This window comes from Condylura cristata, unplaced genomic scaffold (genome assembly GCF_000260355.1).
Source record: "Condylura cristata isolate star-nosed mole 26May11 unplaced genomic scaffold, ConCri1.0 scaffold00008, whole genome shotgun sequence".
NCBI classification, from domain to species: Eukaryota; Metazoa; Chordata; class Mammalia; order Eulipotyphla; family Talpidae; genus Condylura; species Condylura cristata.
Window position 1 is genome coordinate 17690670 of NW_004567109.1, and position 18987 is coordinate 17709656.

Consider the following 18987-nt stretch of genomic DNA (forward strand, 5'->3'; position numbering starts at 1 on the left):
CCTCCAGCCTCCGAAGGCAGAGGCCAGCACAACTCATCCAGAATAAATCAACAAGTATTTCTGGCACTGACTAAGAATATCGGAATAGTAGAGCCCCTTTGTGGCCCAAATAGGGAAACTGAGGTCCCAAAAGGGGCTCAATGTGAGACACTGAGTCAGGACGGAGCCTTCTGCCTCCAGACCCACCATCATGGGCACAACTGGCTCCCATCCAACCCTTCCCACAGTTCCCTAGGTGGCAACACCCACCTAAGGATCCCGTCCCCACCCCCACCAAAGCCTCACCTGCAGGTAATGATAAGTCCTGGCTTTGGCCTTGGCCTCTGGACCCAGGAGTCCCTTGCCTGGCCCGGCCCCTGGGTATCCGTCCCGGCCCTGGCTGACCATCATAGTATGCCAGGCACTTCGCTTGACCGATTGTCCATCCAGCGACATGGACATGCCAGTGCAGGCAAGACAGCGGCCGTCTGACCCGCTCGAGCGCCCCTTGAAGCTCAAGTCCCGGTAGGACCCATCTGGAGCCTCCAAGCAGAAGGGACCACCAGGCTCCCCAGGGGGCCGCCCACCCGCCAGGAAGCCGCTGTCACTGTCCAAGTTGTCATCAGAGCTCCACCAGCCCGCAGCCTTGGTCTGGTGCCGCCCATCCCCCTTGCGGTCCTTGCTCTTGCTCCTCTTGCTGTGCCGGGACTGGTGGTGGTGGTGGTGGTGGTGGTGATGGTGGTGGTGGGAAGTGTGGGGGCCTCCGGAGCCTGAGCCAGAGTAGCTGTCTCCCCCAGAGCCACCTCTTCCCTCAGCCTTGGGCCCATTATAGTCCCTCTTCCCTGGGGCCTCCAGAGAGTGGGACTTGGCAAAGAGCTTCTGCACAGAATGAACCAGATGCCGGATGCGGCTGGGGCTCTCGCTTCGGGGCTCTGGGGCATTGCCAGGCCCCTGCCCTGGCCCCGGCCCCGCCCCTGCTGGACCTCGCTGGTACGGTAGTGTGTGGAAGCCATCTTGTTGAACTGGCAATTGCTTTTCAAACTGGTCCAGGAGTGTCGGAGGCAGGCGGGGGGCACCCTTGCCCTGCGGATGGCCCACACAGTCTTCACAGGTGTCGAAGGGACCCTGGCCAGGGTACATCCTGGGGAAGGTGCTGCTACCCCCCCCAACCCCAGCCCCCCCAGGCCCTCCCTCAGGGCCTACCAATGGCCCCTCGCTCAGGCTTAGGGGCCCTTCGGGAGAAAGGTGTCCCAGGCCAGCTCTCGGGGCACAAAAGCGGGGCTCGGTGGAGAAGGCCTCCCCGGAGCCCAGCAGGTACGGGGCCCTGGCAGCTGGGCCCACGTCCATATGCTGTTGGTCAGCAAAGCGGGCTGGGCGGGGATGGCTGCCTCGGTCGCCATGGTAACCCCTCATGGCCTCAGCAAGGGCTCTTCATAGTGGTGGGGGCCAGGCCCCAGGAGCCTCCTGGGAAGACAGGGAGAAAGGGAATTCAGAACGAACAGGCTACTTCACCTAAAACTATCTTTTATCAGGCATTCTTGTGTGTCTTTAAGTAATGTATATCCATTTATTGTGATTAATTGTACTATCTTTCCACAAATGGGTTTAAAAGTCCTTAAAACAGTCGTACTAGACAAAGGCACAGCAGACAAAATAACACCATCATTCATCAAATGCTGTGAATTTGATAAATCCTTATTCCCAGGAAATGCCCTCCGCCAAAATGGGTTTTCAAAAATCCTTAGGTAACCAAAAAAAGGATACCCCAACAGACAATTAAAAAAAATTCCACAGAAACTAGTCATTAGGTGAACTAGCTTTTAACAAGCTCTCTTTAGGCAAACTGATCTGGAGTGACACCTCCGCCCTCTCCCTGCCCACTTCCACTGCTGTGAACAGCCAGGCTTTGGGTCTCAGCTCCCAGCAGAAGAAACCAAAGAGAAAGCTGGCCCCAAACCTACATATCCAGCAGGATTCTGAAGGAAAGCCCCTCCCCTCCCTTCCACACCCTGCTCCTTCCATCTGGCTGCAGGCACTTTCTCCCAGCCCCCAGGACTGATATAGGAAGGAATAACCTGAGATGACTCCTCTTTCCTCTTCCAGCTTCCAAATATTCCCCAGTGAAATCTTCCCTTTTGCCTTTTACCCACTCCACCGCCACCACCTCCATTCCAGTAGGGGGGAATTCATGAGGGAGGAGAAAACACAGCAAAGAAAGGCTGATAGTTCAAGGCAGCATGAAGATGGTAAACTGGAACTGGAACCAGGAGTTAGTTTCTCCTCCCAGGAACAGTGGGCTGGCAGGGCATGGAGGTGATGGAGAGAGAGTGTTGGAAGCAGGGCCCCTGGCCCCACCCCAAGCCTGCCAAGACCACGGGACAGAGAGGTCATCTCTCAGCATGAACTGCCTCCAATCAGGACTCAAGAGCTGCCAATACAGGAGGTATGGCAGGAGGGGGTGTCAGCAGGAGGGACAAGGGCCGAAGAGCTGGCAGACGGCGCCCTCCCTCACCAGAGACCAGGCTCCTGGGCCATCTGCTGACTAGGAGGGTATGACAGCCTCAGAGACTCCAGACAGCAGCACCTCAGAGACTCTGCCTCCCCCACACACACCACTACTTCCCCATACCCAGTGTTACAGGCTTCTTCCAGATCCTGCTCTCAGTTCATCTCCTACTATTTCCTGAGCAGTTGCTATGTATCAGGTACTGTGCATACTTAATGTTGTCTAATCCTATTCGCCGAAATGCTGTGTGTCGACATTATCCTTATTTACCCAAGAGAAAACTGCGCTCAAAAAGGTGAGGTCACAAAGCCGGGTGAGTCACTTTGAATCAAGATTCAAATCCAAGTGATTCTGATTCGAGAACATGAATCTAATCCTCATTTCCCAGACCTTCCTAACACTCACCATCTGGGATGTCCCATCCTTGGTGTCAGGATCCCCCCGTTAGGCAGAATCTTAACTTCAGAAGGCTCAGGACCACTGGCTCCTGACAGAAAAGAAAATGGTGGTAAGCAATTGGCCTTAATAGTTGCCTCCCCAACCCCCCAACCAGAACTGATCAGATTCCCCCTTGATGCAGTCTTTGGACCCTCAGGGAAATGAAGTTGGTTTCATTATGCAAATACATGCTAATGAGCTTACAGGTTGGAATACCTCCAACTGCAGGTGCCTGTGTGATCTGGCCATGGTGCTGAACCACCGCATTTTCATTGCCCTCAGATACGGATTTCTTTGGCAAACATTTGTTGAGCAACTACCATAAGCAAGACTGAGAGAGAAGTGTGTAGAGGTGATTTCAGTATGAGCAGGGAGCTTATAGTCTATGGGGAACAACTTCTCACATGACAGAGTTGTTTTAGGTCCCTGTATTTTTGCACAAGCTGTTCCCTCCTCCTAGAATCTCCTTTTATCCAACCCACCAACCCTTTCCTGGGGCTAACACTTACTCATATAAAGCCCCACTTCCCTCAAAGACTTTCTGTACTCTTATTCTGGGTTATGCCTCTCTATTGAGCTTTTATAACACCCTGGGTTCCACCATGAAAGCAGCTATCACACTGCATTGAAATGGTCTCATTTCAGATTCTATCTCCCCAACTGGAATGTGGTCTTCTGCATGGTAGGAGTCGGGTCCCTTTTAACCCTGGAGACCCACGACTTAGCTCAGGGCTTTATCCAGAGCGGGCCCTTAATAAATGTTGACTAAGTGGATGAATAAATAACTGTTTTGAAAAGAGATACCGACATGTTAGGTTAGTTCAAATAAGGGCAGTATCAGATCCAAACAGGGAAATTGAGGAAGAAAAGTGTTTTTGATCTGGAGAACAAGATACCGGTGTACTCCACAGATAAAGGTCATGGTGGGAGAGAACTCCTAGGGGAAGAAACAGTAGAGACCAAGGCAGAAGAGGTGGGCAAGTAAGGAATTTTGAGGGGAGCACTGGGAGAGTTCCAGCAGACATCTAGGGTTTGGCAAATACTGGGAAGAGGTGGGGAGAAAGTCAGAAAGGAAGATGACTCTGAAGTTTGCAGCAGCTGTGAATCGAAGACTAATGATGCCATTATTAGACACAGAGATGTCAAGGAGAGAGCTAGCTTTGTGGACATAATTAATAGCAGTGGGAGAGACACAGTCAGACATCAGGAAGAACTTCCTGACCCTGAAGCATTGAGACAATGAAGACTATGGAGTCTCCTGGGACTCTTTCATTGAGAGAATGAGAAATGGCCAGCCCCAAGCCCACCTTCTGGCAGGAACTGGAGAGGTTAATGGTTATCTTGTTTAGGAAACCACATTGACCACACAGATAGCAACTGCTGGACTCTAGATGACAACTGTTCTAATTCACTGTCCTCTAGGGAAGCTGAGATGACTTCAAACTAAGATGGCCTCACAAGCAGTGGTTGGGCAAGCCCCTGGAAGCATCTCCCTGCCTTGGAGAGCTTTAAGAACCCCCTCCTTCATCTGTGGCTTGCTGCTGCTGCTCCTCCTCCTCCTCCTGCCTGAGGCAGAACCCTTGTCTGAGACTCAAAACACAAAAAGCCCCATTGGCAGAAACCCAGACCATCCCATTTGCTTTGTCTGTGGTCACATCAAACTGGAGCCTCATGCTGAGCTTCCCAATGGAAAGAAAAAAAAAAAAGTTCCCAGGTTCCCTTCCCCCCTCACTCCACACAGGCACTGCTGCCAAGTCCCTGAGCATCCATTGAGATCTTACCACACTTTAGTCTCTTTAGCATCCATCCATGTTCTCCTGGTTCTAGTCTCAGAGGGCTAGAATACTAGGCCGGTATTGCTCCTCTCTAGAAAAACTACTCACCAATATCCTAATACCCAACTCCCAATATCCTAGAGGCACCAATTCTGAAACCTGCCCTCTCTAAGCCTAATGAGACCCGCTCCCCTATCTCCCAGTGTTTTTGTTTTTTTAAGATTTATTTATTTGTTCATACAGAACTGGGGTACAGGCCAGAAATGCAGGGGCGGTGAGAGGATCCACCAGAGACAGAGTGGGGAGCAGAACAGGCAGAATGACGAAGTACACTGCTGAGGGGAGCAGTGGGTGGGCCAGGAGAGGTCTGCAACAGGCAGGCCAGGAGAGGTCTGCAGCAGGTGGGCCAGGAGAGGTCTGTCATGTCATTTGGATCACTGAAGTGGCTTTAACTTCTTAGTGCTATGCCTTAACTCCCTGCGTGACCAGGGAGAGCCAATCTCCCAGTGTTTTAATGCATAGCCAGTGATGTAATGTATGTGAATCCATTTTAAAAGATTAGACAGTGTAATCCCTCATGTGAACCTTTATTTTGGATTTTTAAACCCCCACGTCAAAGTAAACAACATAAAACCCCTTGTCAAAGTAAACAACATAATGAAATTCAAATTACTGGGGGAAAGGGGATGTCCAATTTATGGATTTCTTTTAAAAAAAGATTTAAATGATACAGATTTGATTATGTAGGGCTCCTCCTATATATTATCCACATTCTGCCACCACTTATTACTAAACATAATTGATAAGAGGGAAAAACAAGTAGGAAAGAGACTAACAACATGATCCTTCCCCAAGGCTTAAGGAGTTTCTTAAAAATAGATCTACTCACTTATTTCCATATTTACCAGATGACTATTGGCTGACTAGCTAAAACTAATTCCTGACCTCTTTCCCTCTTTCCTATATAACCAGAGGCCACATGATTCACTTTTGGCTACTGCTATTATGCAAAATAAAAAAAAGAAAAAGATTTGATAGAGTGTCTGGGAGAGATTTTGCCCTGGTAATCAAAGGAGAAGAGCATGCTAGAATGTTTTTTCTTGGCTAGAATACAATCATGATGCCTGGAGCTAGCTATCTTATCACCATGAGAGAATGAGAGAAAAGTCTAGAAAGTCACAGAAAGGCTAACCCTGGAGTCCTTGGGCTGTGGAACCAGCAAAGCAGTTGCCTTTCACCAGGCGAGTAGTAGTAAGGAGTAAACCAACTTCTTTAGTTAACCCACTGTTGGCCAGATTTTCTTTCTGTACCTGCAGTAGAGAGCACTTAACTAGTCTGACTACCTCAGAACATTATCTTTGCCTGAACATCTGCAAAAGCCTATACTGGTCTCCCTGCTTCTGTTCTTACACTGATCTGAGACACATAGTCATCTGGAAACACAAATCTGATCCTATCACTTCCCTGTTTAAAACTCCTCATTGGCTAATTGATGTTCCTAGGATAAGTCAGCCTTCACCAGTCCAACAAGGCCTGCAGGCTCTGGCCTTTCCTACATTTCTCACAATGTGTTCCCCCTTGCTTCCTCTGCCCCAGCCAGAGCCGTCTCTGCATCGCCATATTCCCGCCCATCATGAGGCCTATTCCCCCTGTTCAGAAAGCTCTTCCCGCCCACCTCTGCCTCTCTAACTCCTACACACCCTTCAGATCTCAGCCCAGCTGTTGCTTCCTCAGGGAAGCTTTCTCTGGCCTACCTGACTAGGTCAGATCTCCCCACTGTTTGCTCTCACGGCACCATGTACCTATATAGCTCTTATATCATTACCATTTTCAGTCTATGTGATTCAGAAGTGGTGTCTCTGCTGCTAGAATGTAAGCTCCATGTCAGTGTGGGAAGTTTATCGGTCTTGTTGACCACACTCTCCCCTGGTCTCAGAATCATGCTTGGCATGTGAGTGTGTTAAGTGAATACAAGCTCAAAAAGAAGACCCTTCACTTAAGACATTTTATGTGATTCCCACAACTATCTCAAGGGACAACATTCTCCCTCCCAACTTACAGAAGAAGAAATTGAGGCTGGCAGAGGCTGACTGGCCTATGCAAGGTCATACTGAATTGGTGGCAACGCTGTAGCTTTTCTCCTGCCTGTGTTCCCAGCCCAGAAGTCAAATTTATTAAAGGTCACTCTAAAGTAAACACTATAATGAAACTGAATTTTGTTTTTTAAAGGAAACAATTTTTTTAAAAGCCTTCTATGCCACATACTCGAGAACTAACCAGAGAGTGGTCTAGCCTTTTCCCCTGTGTGGTAAGCCTTGAGCTTGTTCTAAGTGCAAGGACTTGTAAGTACAGGATAAAGGGGGCTCCTCAAAGCCCTATGACAAGCCCGGGTGCTGGTTGGTTATTTTCCCTACTTCACTGCACCATGCCAGCTCTCCACTATCCCAGGACATGGAGAGCTGCCCAGGTGGTGAACTGCTGAGCCCAGGGGAATAGTCGCTTTTGCAGTTGCTGGTGGCTGGCTGAGATGCAGGGAGTGAAGGAGTCTGGGAGGGTGCTGTGGATGACAAATTCTCTGATGCAGCTCGAATCTATCTGGGAATGGAAGAAGTGGCACACATGCCGTCACCAAGAAATTACCCAATTTAGCACCATCTACACAATCCAGCAATTAGTTTCTTAAACCGGAACTTGCTGGGGGCTGCCAGGCTGGCAGGGTTGTTGTTACAAATCTCACTGGGGAACCAGCTGTGTGATTCGCCAGGAGGTTGTCACTGCCCCAAGCAATTACCTTCCAGAAAAAGAATGGAATGGGAAGGGAAAGGGCTGTAGAGAAAGGAATTGGTGTTGTTGGTTTTTTCCCTCTCCCCCAGGGCCCTGCCCAGCCACATCAAAGCAGACAGCAGTGTAACTATCTCTGGATTCAAATCCCTTTCCACTCAATAACTAGTTCTATCTACTTGAGCAAGAGACTCTTCCTTACCATCTGTAAGCATGAATAACACCAGAGCCATCAGAAGGGTATTCATGATGCGGTGGTTAACGAGGAGAAAAAAAAAGCACATGAGCCCTTCACAACTGACACAGGGTGAACCCTCAGTAAAGGTAGGTATTATTCTTTGTGCTTTTGTTGTGTTACAGTGTGACCTTGGGTAGGTCACTTAACTTGTCTGGGACAATCACCTAAGTTCAAAGGTATTCTCTGGGGGAAAGGCCATTTTTTAAAAAAAGTTATTTATTTATGCCTACAAGAACTGGGGTACAAGCCAGAGATGTGGGGGGGGGGGTGAGAGGATTCAGCCATGACAGAGTGGGGAGCAGAACTGAGGGGAGCAGCGGGTGAGACTGGAGAGATCTGCCATACCATGTGGGTCAGCTCCCCAGCCTGGACTCAAACTCATGCTGCAGTGGCTACAGATTGTCTCATAGTGCTGTGCTTTAACCCACTGCGCCACCAAGGAGGGCCCAAAAAAGCCATTCTTACTCAAGATTATCCCTACCCAGGCATCCAGAGATCCAGGGTGTGTTTGACAAAGGCACAACATGATGGCCTGGGCAAAGGCAAATACATCAAAAATCTTAGGTTAACTGACTCACTCCTGCCCATGAAGCTGTGTGTGCTAAAATTATAAGCTGGACATGATGATCCAGATGGCAGCAAAGGTGCAGTTACTCTCTGGCTGGGGGTCATCCCATCTATGACATCTGCTCCAAACCAGTCCCAACATAACAGAAGTTACAGCAAGTGAGGCCTGGGCCCCTCCATGCTGTTAGGAGAGCCATGTGTGCCCTTGAGACACCAAAGCTGCAGGCTTGGCCTAGCCTTCCCCTCTCCCTGTAACCAACCAGAAGGGCCAGGATATTGCTTCAGTCTCTTTGTAAAGTCCATCACTCCCTGGCATGACAGTAGGTTGGGTGAGCGGGGCCATACATCCACTGAAAAAGGATTAGCCATGGGGGACCGTAAGCCCAGAGCCTCTGGTCCTCATTCCTGTGCCCATGGAGAGGAATCCTCCCTCTCTTCCTCCCTCCCTCCTGCATCCAGCTGCCTTGGCCCTCTTGATTCAGTCTCCCAAAAACAGTCCTGTCATTGAAGACTCGCCAGGCCTGTGCTGAGGTCCCCACCTCTAGAACCCCAGCAGAAAGCTTCCTTTTCCTACTCTCACTGTGCCAGAATTGCAGAAAGACGGAGGAACAGAACAGAAGAGGGGAGGGATGTGTTTTCTTCATTCACCTTTATTGCTTTATTTAATCAAATCTTCCTAGGGGCTTAGGGTGGGAATTTTACAGAAAATAGGCTTGCTGTTCCAAACATTCAAGACATTTAGGCAGACCCAAGTCTAAATTCATCTCCTGACCTACTGGACAGTGCTCAGCCTGTGAATAACACACACTACCTATAATCTCTTTGAAAAATCCCACCTCAGGGGGCTTTGCACTTGATGTTCTCTCTGCTGGAACGCTCTGCCCCAGATATTCCCATGGTTTCCTCTGTCTCATCTTTCGGGTCTCAGCTCAGACAGGCATTCCCTGACCACTCAGTAACTAAAGTTACTGAGCCCCCATCCCCCCAAGTACACTCTTTGTCACCCTGTTTCACTGCCCTCAGCACTTACTGCTTTTTAAAATTATTTTCTTTATCTATTACATGTTTGTTTTATGGTCATGCATTGCTTACTGATGGGGATACGTTCTGAGAAATCCCTCGCCAGGCAAATTCACCACTGTGCAAACATCAGAGTGTAATTACACAAACCGAGACGGTTAGCCCACAACACACTGAGACCGCACGGCAGAGCCAGCTGGGACCACTGTGGTGGATGGGGTCCATCGTTGACCACAACATCGTTAAGCATCTCCCCAGGGCAGAAAAGATGCCTCTGGGGGCGGGGTCGTGACGGCCTCAGTTGCCGTGGTATTCTGAGTGCCTAGAAAATGCCTGGTGCCAACAAGTGCTATTGCGTAATCAAAGTCTTCACTGGTCGCCCTTACCCATTCTGCTCTTGCACACTACAACGCCCTGAAAGGATCTTCATTGCAGTCCTTCGAAAGGCTTGGGAGAGGGCTTGGGACACTGTATTTGAAGACTTGAATTTAAACCCCAGCCTCCAATCCCAGCCCTGCTCATTATATTTCTCTAGTTCTCCATTGGCAGGTAAAAGTGATTTTTTTCCAGCCACACCTGGGTTTCTCCAGATGGGTCCCTTTGTACAGTTCAAGGAAAGCAGTGCAAGTAGAGAAAATAAGGGGGTGGGGGTAGGGGAGTCAGTGACCCTCCCCACGCTACAAAAAAGAAACTGAGGCCTTAAGGATGGAACTCAGGGTCTACTCCCCAGCCCCGAGTATCCCTCTTCTTCCAACTTTCTAAGACCCAGGCCCTTTCTGGGTCGTAGGTGATCAAAAGATAACAGAAGCTAAGTTTAGACTCCCCCTCCTTATCCAGGGTCCCAAAGACCCTGTGACATAAAATTCAGCCTGATAAGCCTTACCCTCTCATCATGCTCCCTAAGTGCAGTCATGGCCGAAAGCTTTGACCTTTTCTACCCTTTATGTCAGCTGACCATTTCTCAGGCCCTTCTACCCTGTTACAACCATACTGTTCCTGAGGGACTCAGGACCCTTCCTTGGGGAAATTATCTCTGTCCACTGCTGACAGTCGGGACTCAAGGACCAAAAGCCTATAGGACCTGGCCAAGGGCAGCTAGGGAAAAGGCATGGGTTCTGGGTCTTGAACTAAGCTACTTGGGCCTATCCCCCAGGTCCAGCTGTTACTAAAAATGTGTGCTTAAATAAGTCTTGGCTTCTTTTAAGACCTCCCCACTTGCGGCATGCTCACATGCTGAAGACAACAGACTAGTGCTGAAGGCTGGCGAAAGATGGTCACATCTGAGAAAAGTAGGAGCCTTGACTCACAGACCTCCACCCCCACCCCCACTAACCCCTGCAGCCAGGGCTCCCCAACCCCAGGGCTCCAGAAGGGAAAGCCCAGTGGCTTTGTTGTTGAGAGCTGGAAAGACAATCGCCCTTTAACCATTATATCAGTTTTCTTGCATGGCCATAAGAAATTTGTCTTATTTTTCTAAGCCTCAATTTTCTCATCTGTGAAAGAGGGATAAAATACCTACCTCCTCAGGTTACTGCAGTGAGTAAATAAGCTGATCTAGCCAAGGCAATTGGCACATATGTTGGCTTCTCCTGACTTCAGCACCCTGGGCATTCTTCCATTTGTAAGTATTTGCTGAGATTTGGACTGGGGTCACCCTGGTCTCCAAGACGCTGCCACACCTGAGTCAAGGTCATCAGAGAACAACAGGCCGGATCCCAAGCCCAAGGCAAGGGCTCACTGGACAGCAGCTTCTCAACTGGGCCAGGCCCGTGATCTTTCCTACCCTTTGGTCCAGATGTCTGGTTCCCCTTCAGAGTCCAGAGCTTGGGACTGTCTCCTGGGTCAGCAGCACATACTGTGTGAGCTCTCTGTGTGAGTGGGGATGGAGACAGGGCCTGCCTGCACCTCAGTCTGTTCATTCCTCTGGGTCAACCTCAGCGTTGGGCCCGAGGCCCCATGAAGACTGGATGGTTGGTTGACTGCTACACTTGCCTGCTGGCACCTCCCACCCCTCACTTTAACTAAAGGTCTTCTAAGCCCTGCTCTCCTTTTTGGGTCTCTGGGCTTAGCAGGAACTGGGACCACCATGGGGGAAAGCATAGAGAAAGGAGGTAGCATGGGCAGTGAGATCCTCTGTACAGAGGGCCTGTCCTCTGAGCCTACCCTTCTGATGTTCAGGTTTCCTCTCTTCCAAGGAATTCCCAACAAGTCTCCACTAACCACAGGGCACAGCAGCTGCTATCAAGTCTTAGGTCCCAAACTTCAACACAGTAGGGTAAATATTTATTTGCAGGCTGTGCGATTTTTGAAGACTGGGACCTATCTCTGTGTGAACAGACCTGGTGTAAGTTCAGTGTCTGTGATTACGCCAGAAAGAAGTACTCCTCCTCTGGGGGAGAGGGAGACAGGGGAAACAGAAGGGAAATAACTCCCTGCAACTGGATCAGAACTCCTTAGAAGGCAGAACTGGTCCAGGGTGATGCAGAATTCACCCTGAGAGTGTCCTGTCCAGCAGGTATGCGATCAGAAGTCACAGGCCCTCTTTGGAGGATAACATAGGGTGGATTCAAACACAAAACATCTCAAGCCAGGTAACCTCTGGGTCTTTAGACTATGAAGTCCAAGGCTCACCTCTTTGAATACCCACAACTGAAGAGTACTGTATTAAAAAAGGGCTTTTAGATGTATGTCATGTAGCTGTCAAAACTTTCAGGCCCTCCCTGGTGGCACAGTGGGTTAAAGCACAGCACTATGAAGCTATCTGCAACCACTGCAGCATGAGTACGATCCCCGCCCAGGGGGTGACCCACATGGCGCAGCAGATCTCTCCTGTCTCACCCGCTGCTCTCCTCAACAGTGGATTTCAGTCAGTCTGTCTGTTCTGCTCCCCACTCTGTCTCTGGTGAATCCTCTTTCCTCTTATCTCCCTGCACCTCTGTTCAGTACCCCATCTTGTAGACATACATAAGTCTTGAATAAAAAATAAAACTTTCATTTGCAGGAAAGTTGTTACCATCATTACTCCCATTTTACAGATAGAAAACTGAGGCTTAGAAATGTAAAGGGACTTGCCCAAGATCACATAGGTAGTAGAATAAAGATCTGAATTTAGGTCTGAGTCCAGGTCCAACACTATCAACCACCAGCACATCTTGGCATATCTGAAGTAGCATGTCTCTGATTGAACTGGTCTACCGAGGCTTCCACATGGCTCCCCAGTGTGCCCTGACTCACCACTCAGCCTCAGGATCAGCCTGCACCAGGGCCTGTCTCTTCCTCTGGGTCTCTCCCACCACCAACCCCACAGGCATACATGTTCCCAAGGCCTGCTTACTCATAATCCAACACTCATGTTCATCCCAAGGCAGACTGCAGGGCCATCCAGTCACCCAACACAACTCACGTGGCACTGCTCTCCCCACGCAGTCATCTTAACACATGTGCACATGCACACAGACTGGTTCCCGAAGGGTTCACACACATGCCGTTCCACCGTTCCATCCAGTGGACACGGATGAGTGTGTACACAGAAGCTGTGCAGATACAGAACTATACACATGCATATTCACATGTGTACGCCCTCCTACAGATGTGCATGGTCATTTCACATCCTAAGGCATTCACATGAACTCAATGTCATGTACCAAATCTTCCCCCAACGAGAACTCTAGCCATCGTTCCCAGATCCAATACTAGACCCAGGTGGGCAATGATGCTCCCTCCCGCTGGGGTTGGCCAGGCAGCCCTGAGAGGGGGAAAAGCTCAGCCTGCCTGTGATGGATGGAATTAATCTACTGAGCTAGAGAAACTAAATAATTAAATCCCTAATCATCCCCCCAAGCCAGCCCAGGCCAATATAGCTGAGGGAGGGAGGGGACTCGGAGGCCCAGACCAATATCCTAGAGAGGGAGAGGGGCTTGGGCAGTAAGGCACAGACAGAGCCTTCTGTCTAAGGAGGGTTCTCTGGGAACAGACTGACAGACAGACAAGGTTCTGCAGGGAAGCAGCTGCAAGCTTCCCTCTCTGTGGGAATGGAGCAATTTGGGGAAACAGCTACCACCATCCACAAACAGAGTGAGAAAGGCATAGTCCTTCCCGTGCCCCTCCATGGAAGGGGTGTGTGTAGAGAAGGCAGACAGGAAACACAAAGTGGCCAGGACCAGTTACTGCTGGAGAGGCTCAAAGAGGAGATGAAGTGGGACTGGTCAGACCAAGGCCACCCCTGCTCTGGCCAGGGCAAGCCCCTTCCCAGCAGTGCAGATGGATGGCACGAAGGACCCCTCCTGATCCCCCCCCCTCAGGAAGTGGGCCCAACACCTGGCTAATGGACTGAGGATGGGGCAGAGACCTGGGCAGGGGGGCTCAGGGAATCAGCCTGGGAACAGGCCCAAGTCTGATTGGCTGAAAAGTAGGTCATTTTCCTTTTGAAAAATAGTGAGGAAATGGAGAAGTAGGTCGGGCTCTCATCCCCTCAGTCCCAGGCACCATCCCAACTTACCAGGATGGGGAGAACAGGAAAGGTCTGCACCTGCCTGAACCCTATTTTCCCCTGGGACCCATCTTCCCCAGGCCCCCTCTGGTCACCAAAACAAGAGGCCAAGGTCATCCCTACTCTGGACACCCAAGGACATCACACTCTGAGATCGGGGCTGGAACACAAGCCGCACCCTGCCCTGGGGCCCCTGGGGTGAAAGCAGCAAGGGTCAGCCCACGCTGGAGGGGCAGGGGCTCCAGCGTGCAGGACCCTGCCGCGCCCCCTCCCATCCCGACGTCAGTCGTGAGGCCTCTCAGCTTCTCCTCTCCTCCCTTTCCTCATCGTCCACGTGGGCAGAGTCGTTGCCATGACACCGCGGGCAGGTGGGCGGCTCTGGCGGCTGTTTCGGCCCAACCCCCATGTTCAGAGCCCAGGTGGGAGGGGAGCGGCAGCAGCGCCCCCGCCCCGAGTCCACAATGAAGAGGAGACTGGCTCAAAGCCCCCCGACACCCAGAACCTGCAGGGCACACTAACGCCAGCCTCTGGGAATGAGGCAACCCAGGGGTACGCTGGGGGAGGTCTAGCGGAAGACCGCTCACAGGGTCCCGGGCCTCATGGCGCCTCCCTCCCACCACTGCCAGCACCAGAGGTCAGGGGCCACAGCGGCACTGGGCCTGGGAGCCACAACCCCTTCTTCTCAGCTCTCCTCCCAGCTTTCCCCATGTGCTGAAGTCTCGGTCTCTTCAGCTGGCAGCTGATTGGTCCTACCTGCGGTCTAATCTTCACTCCCCACAAACTCAACTCTCCATGCTCTCTCTGGAGAGAGGAAAAGTCCAAGTTGAGACTCTCAGAGAAATTCCTCCCCAGCGAAAAGCCCTCAGTCAGTCCTCTAGAATCTAAGTGCCCTTTCCCTGGATTCCCCCCCAACTTGAACTCACACCACAGTCTTGGGGAACCCTCTTAACTCAATATTTGCCCATCCCACCAAGAGGCAGGTGTTTACAGTAGATGCTGTCTGAGGCTGCTGTCTGACTCCTACCACATGTGGCCTCGGGAAGTATGAACCAGGCCTGAGCAACCTGGTTCTGAGCCCCCCATCACTGCCCCCCCTCTGCTGCCCCCTCCCCCCAAGCCCACCACCCCCAGGTCCACATGGCTCTGTGCACGGGTCTGTAATCTCTGCAGCTGACTTCCTAAGACCCTTCCCATTGTTCAGGACCCAGTTCTCTACCCTGTCTAACATGATCTTCTATCACTGACCAAACAGAACCACAGGACTCCGCATGGCAGCCCTCTGCAGCCCAGCTGGCAGGAGGAGGCACATGCAGGGTGGTGGTGACGAGCAGCCATGGTTTGGAAGGTGTCCAGCTAGTCACAGGGTGTCCATGACATACACGCTGCATATACACAGACACTTCTTCCTTAGCTTCCCCGACTAAGATGGTAGATCTGACTGGCACAGGTGTGTGTGCACGTGTGCACATATGCCTGTGTCCGAATGCTGTAGCACCTTTCTCCACCTCCACTGCCAACGTACTGCATTAGGTCACTGTCATCCTAAAGTCTCACCAAAGCCATTACAGCAGGTTCCTATCTAGTCCCCCACCTCGCCTCTTGCCCCGGCTCAGTTCACTCACCTTATCAGGTACCAGCGTGATCTACCTAAAATGTGTTTTTTCAACTAGCATGTACTGAGTGCCTCCTCCAAGCCAGACACTCTTCTGGACACAGTGGGTAGAGCAGTGAACAGAACAGATGAATCTCCCTCCTCATGAAATTCATATCCCAGTGGAAAAATAGAGATGACAAACAAATTTATGAAATAATGGAGATGCTAAATGCTGCAATAAAAAAAAAAGTTGATATACCCCCACTCCTGGGATAGAATAGCAAGGGGCTATTTAAGATAGACTGTGGGGGAGGCCTTTCCAAAAAAGTGACTTTTGAGCAAAGACTTGAATAAAGTGAGGGAGCGAGTCACGCGGGTATCTGGGAAAGAGCATTTCAGGCTGATGGAAAAGCTAGTGTGACAGCCTTAAGGTGGGACTGCTCAGCATCTTTCTGGAACCACAAGGAAGGCCATGTAGGGGTGACACCTCAGACCAGAGAGGTCGCTGGAGGCTACTTTAACGTACAGCACTTAATGTCACTCAGATTCTGTTAAGCACTTTGGATTTCACTCCTGAGCTGGAAAGCCACTGGAAAGGCATGGTCTCATCTGACTCTGATTGCTTTTCTGTTAAGAATCTATGGAAGTGGAGATGGCAACGACTGAGTAAGAAGACCAGTTGGAACAGTTCTGTCACTGAAAAGCCTTTCCTACAGCTGCCCACCTGGTAAACAGCTGTTTAACCTTCAAGCCTCAGTTCAAAAGCCTCCTCTCCTATCAATCTTATAATAAATACTTTCCTACTCAACTGCACAACCTTATATAGATCCCCACTGCCTCGATGAACATTTCTGAACTCCTACTTAGCAATCTCCTACTTGGTTCCAGGTCTCTTACCATCTCTAGACTGTAAATTACCTGAATGAAAGTCAAGCCAAATGGTAAAGGACCAGCTGTCATGTCCAGCATAGCATGACACATTACAGGCAGAAATAAAACCTTATTGAATGAATAGGTACACTGGATGAGGTCCATGTGATAAAAAGGAGATATCAGCAGACTTGCTAACTTGCATGAGTGAAGTACACATGTATTCAGTCAAAGGCTGCAACCAGGCCAGTGTTCCAATACACACACCCATTTCTGCATAATTTACTCACATGTAATAAGCATGTCTGTACATGTCGATAAATCCTGTATTGACACGTACATCTCTGTAACTTTGTTTAGATGCATGCATGTTGTAAAATGTATTTGAAATATGCATATTCAGCAAAGAGGAGTGATATATTTAATATACACATATATGCACACATATTGCCACATGTCATGTATGTGTGAGGCTTAGGCATGCACTGGGGTCACTAAGCCAGATTTATTCTGCTTGATTCTTGAAACTCATTTCAACGCCCATACTCTTTCCCACATATACCCCTGAGCACCACAGCATTTGATCATCCTTGGGTTTGACTCCCTCATTCAGCTGTCCCCAAAGCCCATACAGGTTTCTTCCTTGCAAACTCCCTTCGAATGAATGGTGGTGCTGAAGAGTTGGGCCCCTGTGACATGAGAAGCTGAGAGACATCAAGGAGACTGCTTCCTGGAGAAGAGTCATAGGTATCAGGTGGATCAAGTCAAGCTTGTGAGAAAATAACTTTAGAACAGCCCCAATGTTCATTCAGAATCAATTTCTTTCCCTCCCCCTCCCTCTCTCTTTCTCATCCTTTCATTCTGTCTCATTTGTTCACATATATGCCTCAACTTAGGTGCATCTATTCATATGCTGTTAATTCACATGCACATATACATGGCCCCCATGTTATGCTCACACGCGTTCTTACACTCACATATGTGCTTCACTGGTGCACCCCATATATTCAGCCCACACCTACACAAACACATTAATAATCACCTTCACAGTTGCATAGTCGTACATACACAAGTATATGTGTCCACACCTATTCACAAACGTATAACTGTGCTTATGCATATTTACACATCATACTCACACATATGTGCGTTACCCACAAGCAGAAATAGACAGCATTGAAATCGCAGCAATATCCAGCCCCTCTTTTGACCTCTGTTTTGGACACAAAGCAGAAGTCCATTTCTCTCCAAGTGACACCTCATGTTGGCATTTGCTCTCTCCTCCTGTCAGATTCCCACTTCTCCATTTGGGAACTTGTTCCTATTAACAGTAGGCTATGCCCACTCCTGGACACATCCTATCCCCACCCACTCTCAAAAAAAGGTCATTCTAAAGAAGGGCTCTGTTGTCCCCTTATCCCATACCTGGAAAAACCAATATTTCTTCAGACAACCTGGGAAGCAGGTAACAAGGCAGTAGGTATACTTCAGAGTAGGTGCACCTCTTCTTACTCAAGAGGCAGCCCACGCCCCACCCCCCAACCCCCCCACACACACCTTTTTAATTCTAACAGGGAAAATATCAACGCCAGGTTCTTCCTCCCAGTCCCTCTGGCTACGGTTCACTGCTTCCAGACTCCAAAACAGCTACTGGGCAGAGAAAGAAACAGTAACACAATTATCTCTGCATCCTAAAACCTCCTAAGATGCCTCTCTTTTTCCCTAGAGGGCAGCTTCATGTCATCAGTGAACCCTTGTCATCCCAGTCAAGGACGCTGACAAGGAAAGGCTAGACCTGGAGGCTTAAAAATGTAAAGGAGTGACCTGGCTCAATATGACAAAGGAAGTAAATATTTAAAAACAAAAGATAGGTAAGGAGCTGGGTGGCAAACTCAAGTGGCTTCTGGCAGGAAAGCAGACACCAGGGCACTGGATCATGGATAGCGGGTTTCTCCAAGGGGCCAGGGAGAAGGGGGTGGACATCCAGCATTCCATGTGGGGGTGGAGGGGTGACTGTTTCAGGCACTAGCAACAGCTCCAAAGTAAAGTCTTATCAAAGCTGTTATGTAACCAAGGGAGCTGAGCGGAGCACAAACACCTCCCCTCCCCAAACAGGCACCCACACCCACACCCACCACCTCCCAGCACCCACAGCATAGGAAAACTCAGCTCCTCCCAAGTAGCTAAAGAAGGGAGGAATCATCTTGATGAATTACATCAAAAACATGATGGGTGAAGGGCTCCTTATGAAGTGGAAGTTACATCTGGGAAAGGGATGAACTGGCTCAATTTAAGGTCCCTTTTCTTGAACTCCTTGCCACGCCCAATTTTTGCCCAGCATCATCTGGAAACCCTCACCTTCCTCTGCCCCCCAAGAAGGATCCCATTTGAATATTTGATTGTGCTCTTGGGGATGGGAGGTAAAGCTGCCAGCAAACCCTCCTGCCTGTTGCTCCCCCACAGTCTCATCTGCATGTCCTGACATTTGACTTTCACCCCCCTGGGATGACAAGGATAAGGACCTGGAGAAACAACTCTGTACTGTATTCCCTTTAGAGTTATGAAGGCAGTATACGAACCCAGAAAACTGGGATGACCCTGGTCCTAGGTTACTGGTGAAAGATTTCCAAAGGAAATGAGGATCCCACCCCCAAGTTGAATATTTTTTCTCCCCCATATCTTCCTTTTTCCCCCATTACCCCATTTCCAGTAGCCTCCTCCTCTGCTTCT

General features: G+C 49.8%; 1 protein-coding gene across 1 annotated transcript in view; it reads right to left on the reverse strand.

Moving 5' to 3' along the window:
• The window catches only part of DLGAP3 (discs, large (Drosophila) homolog-associated protein 3), a 51599-nt gene extending 33716 nt beyond the window's left edge, over window positions 1–17883 (reverse strand). Inside the window, exons 1-3 of the mRNA XM_004678774.2 lie at window positions 17815–17883; window positions 2891–2972; window positions 286–1443 (exon numbers count right to left, since the gene is read on the reverse strand). Coding sequence (XP_004678831.1) covers window positions 286–1392 — 1107 coding nt within the window. The 5' untranslated portion in view covers window positions 1393–1443; window positions 2891–2972; window positions 17815–17883. The remainder of the gene's footprint in view (window positions 1–285; window positions 1444–2890; window positions 2973–17814) is intronic.
• Window positions 17884–18987: the final 1104 nt, after the last annotated feature.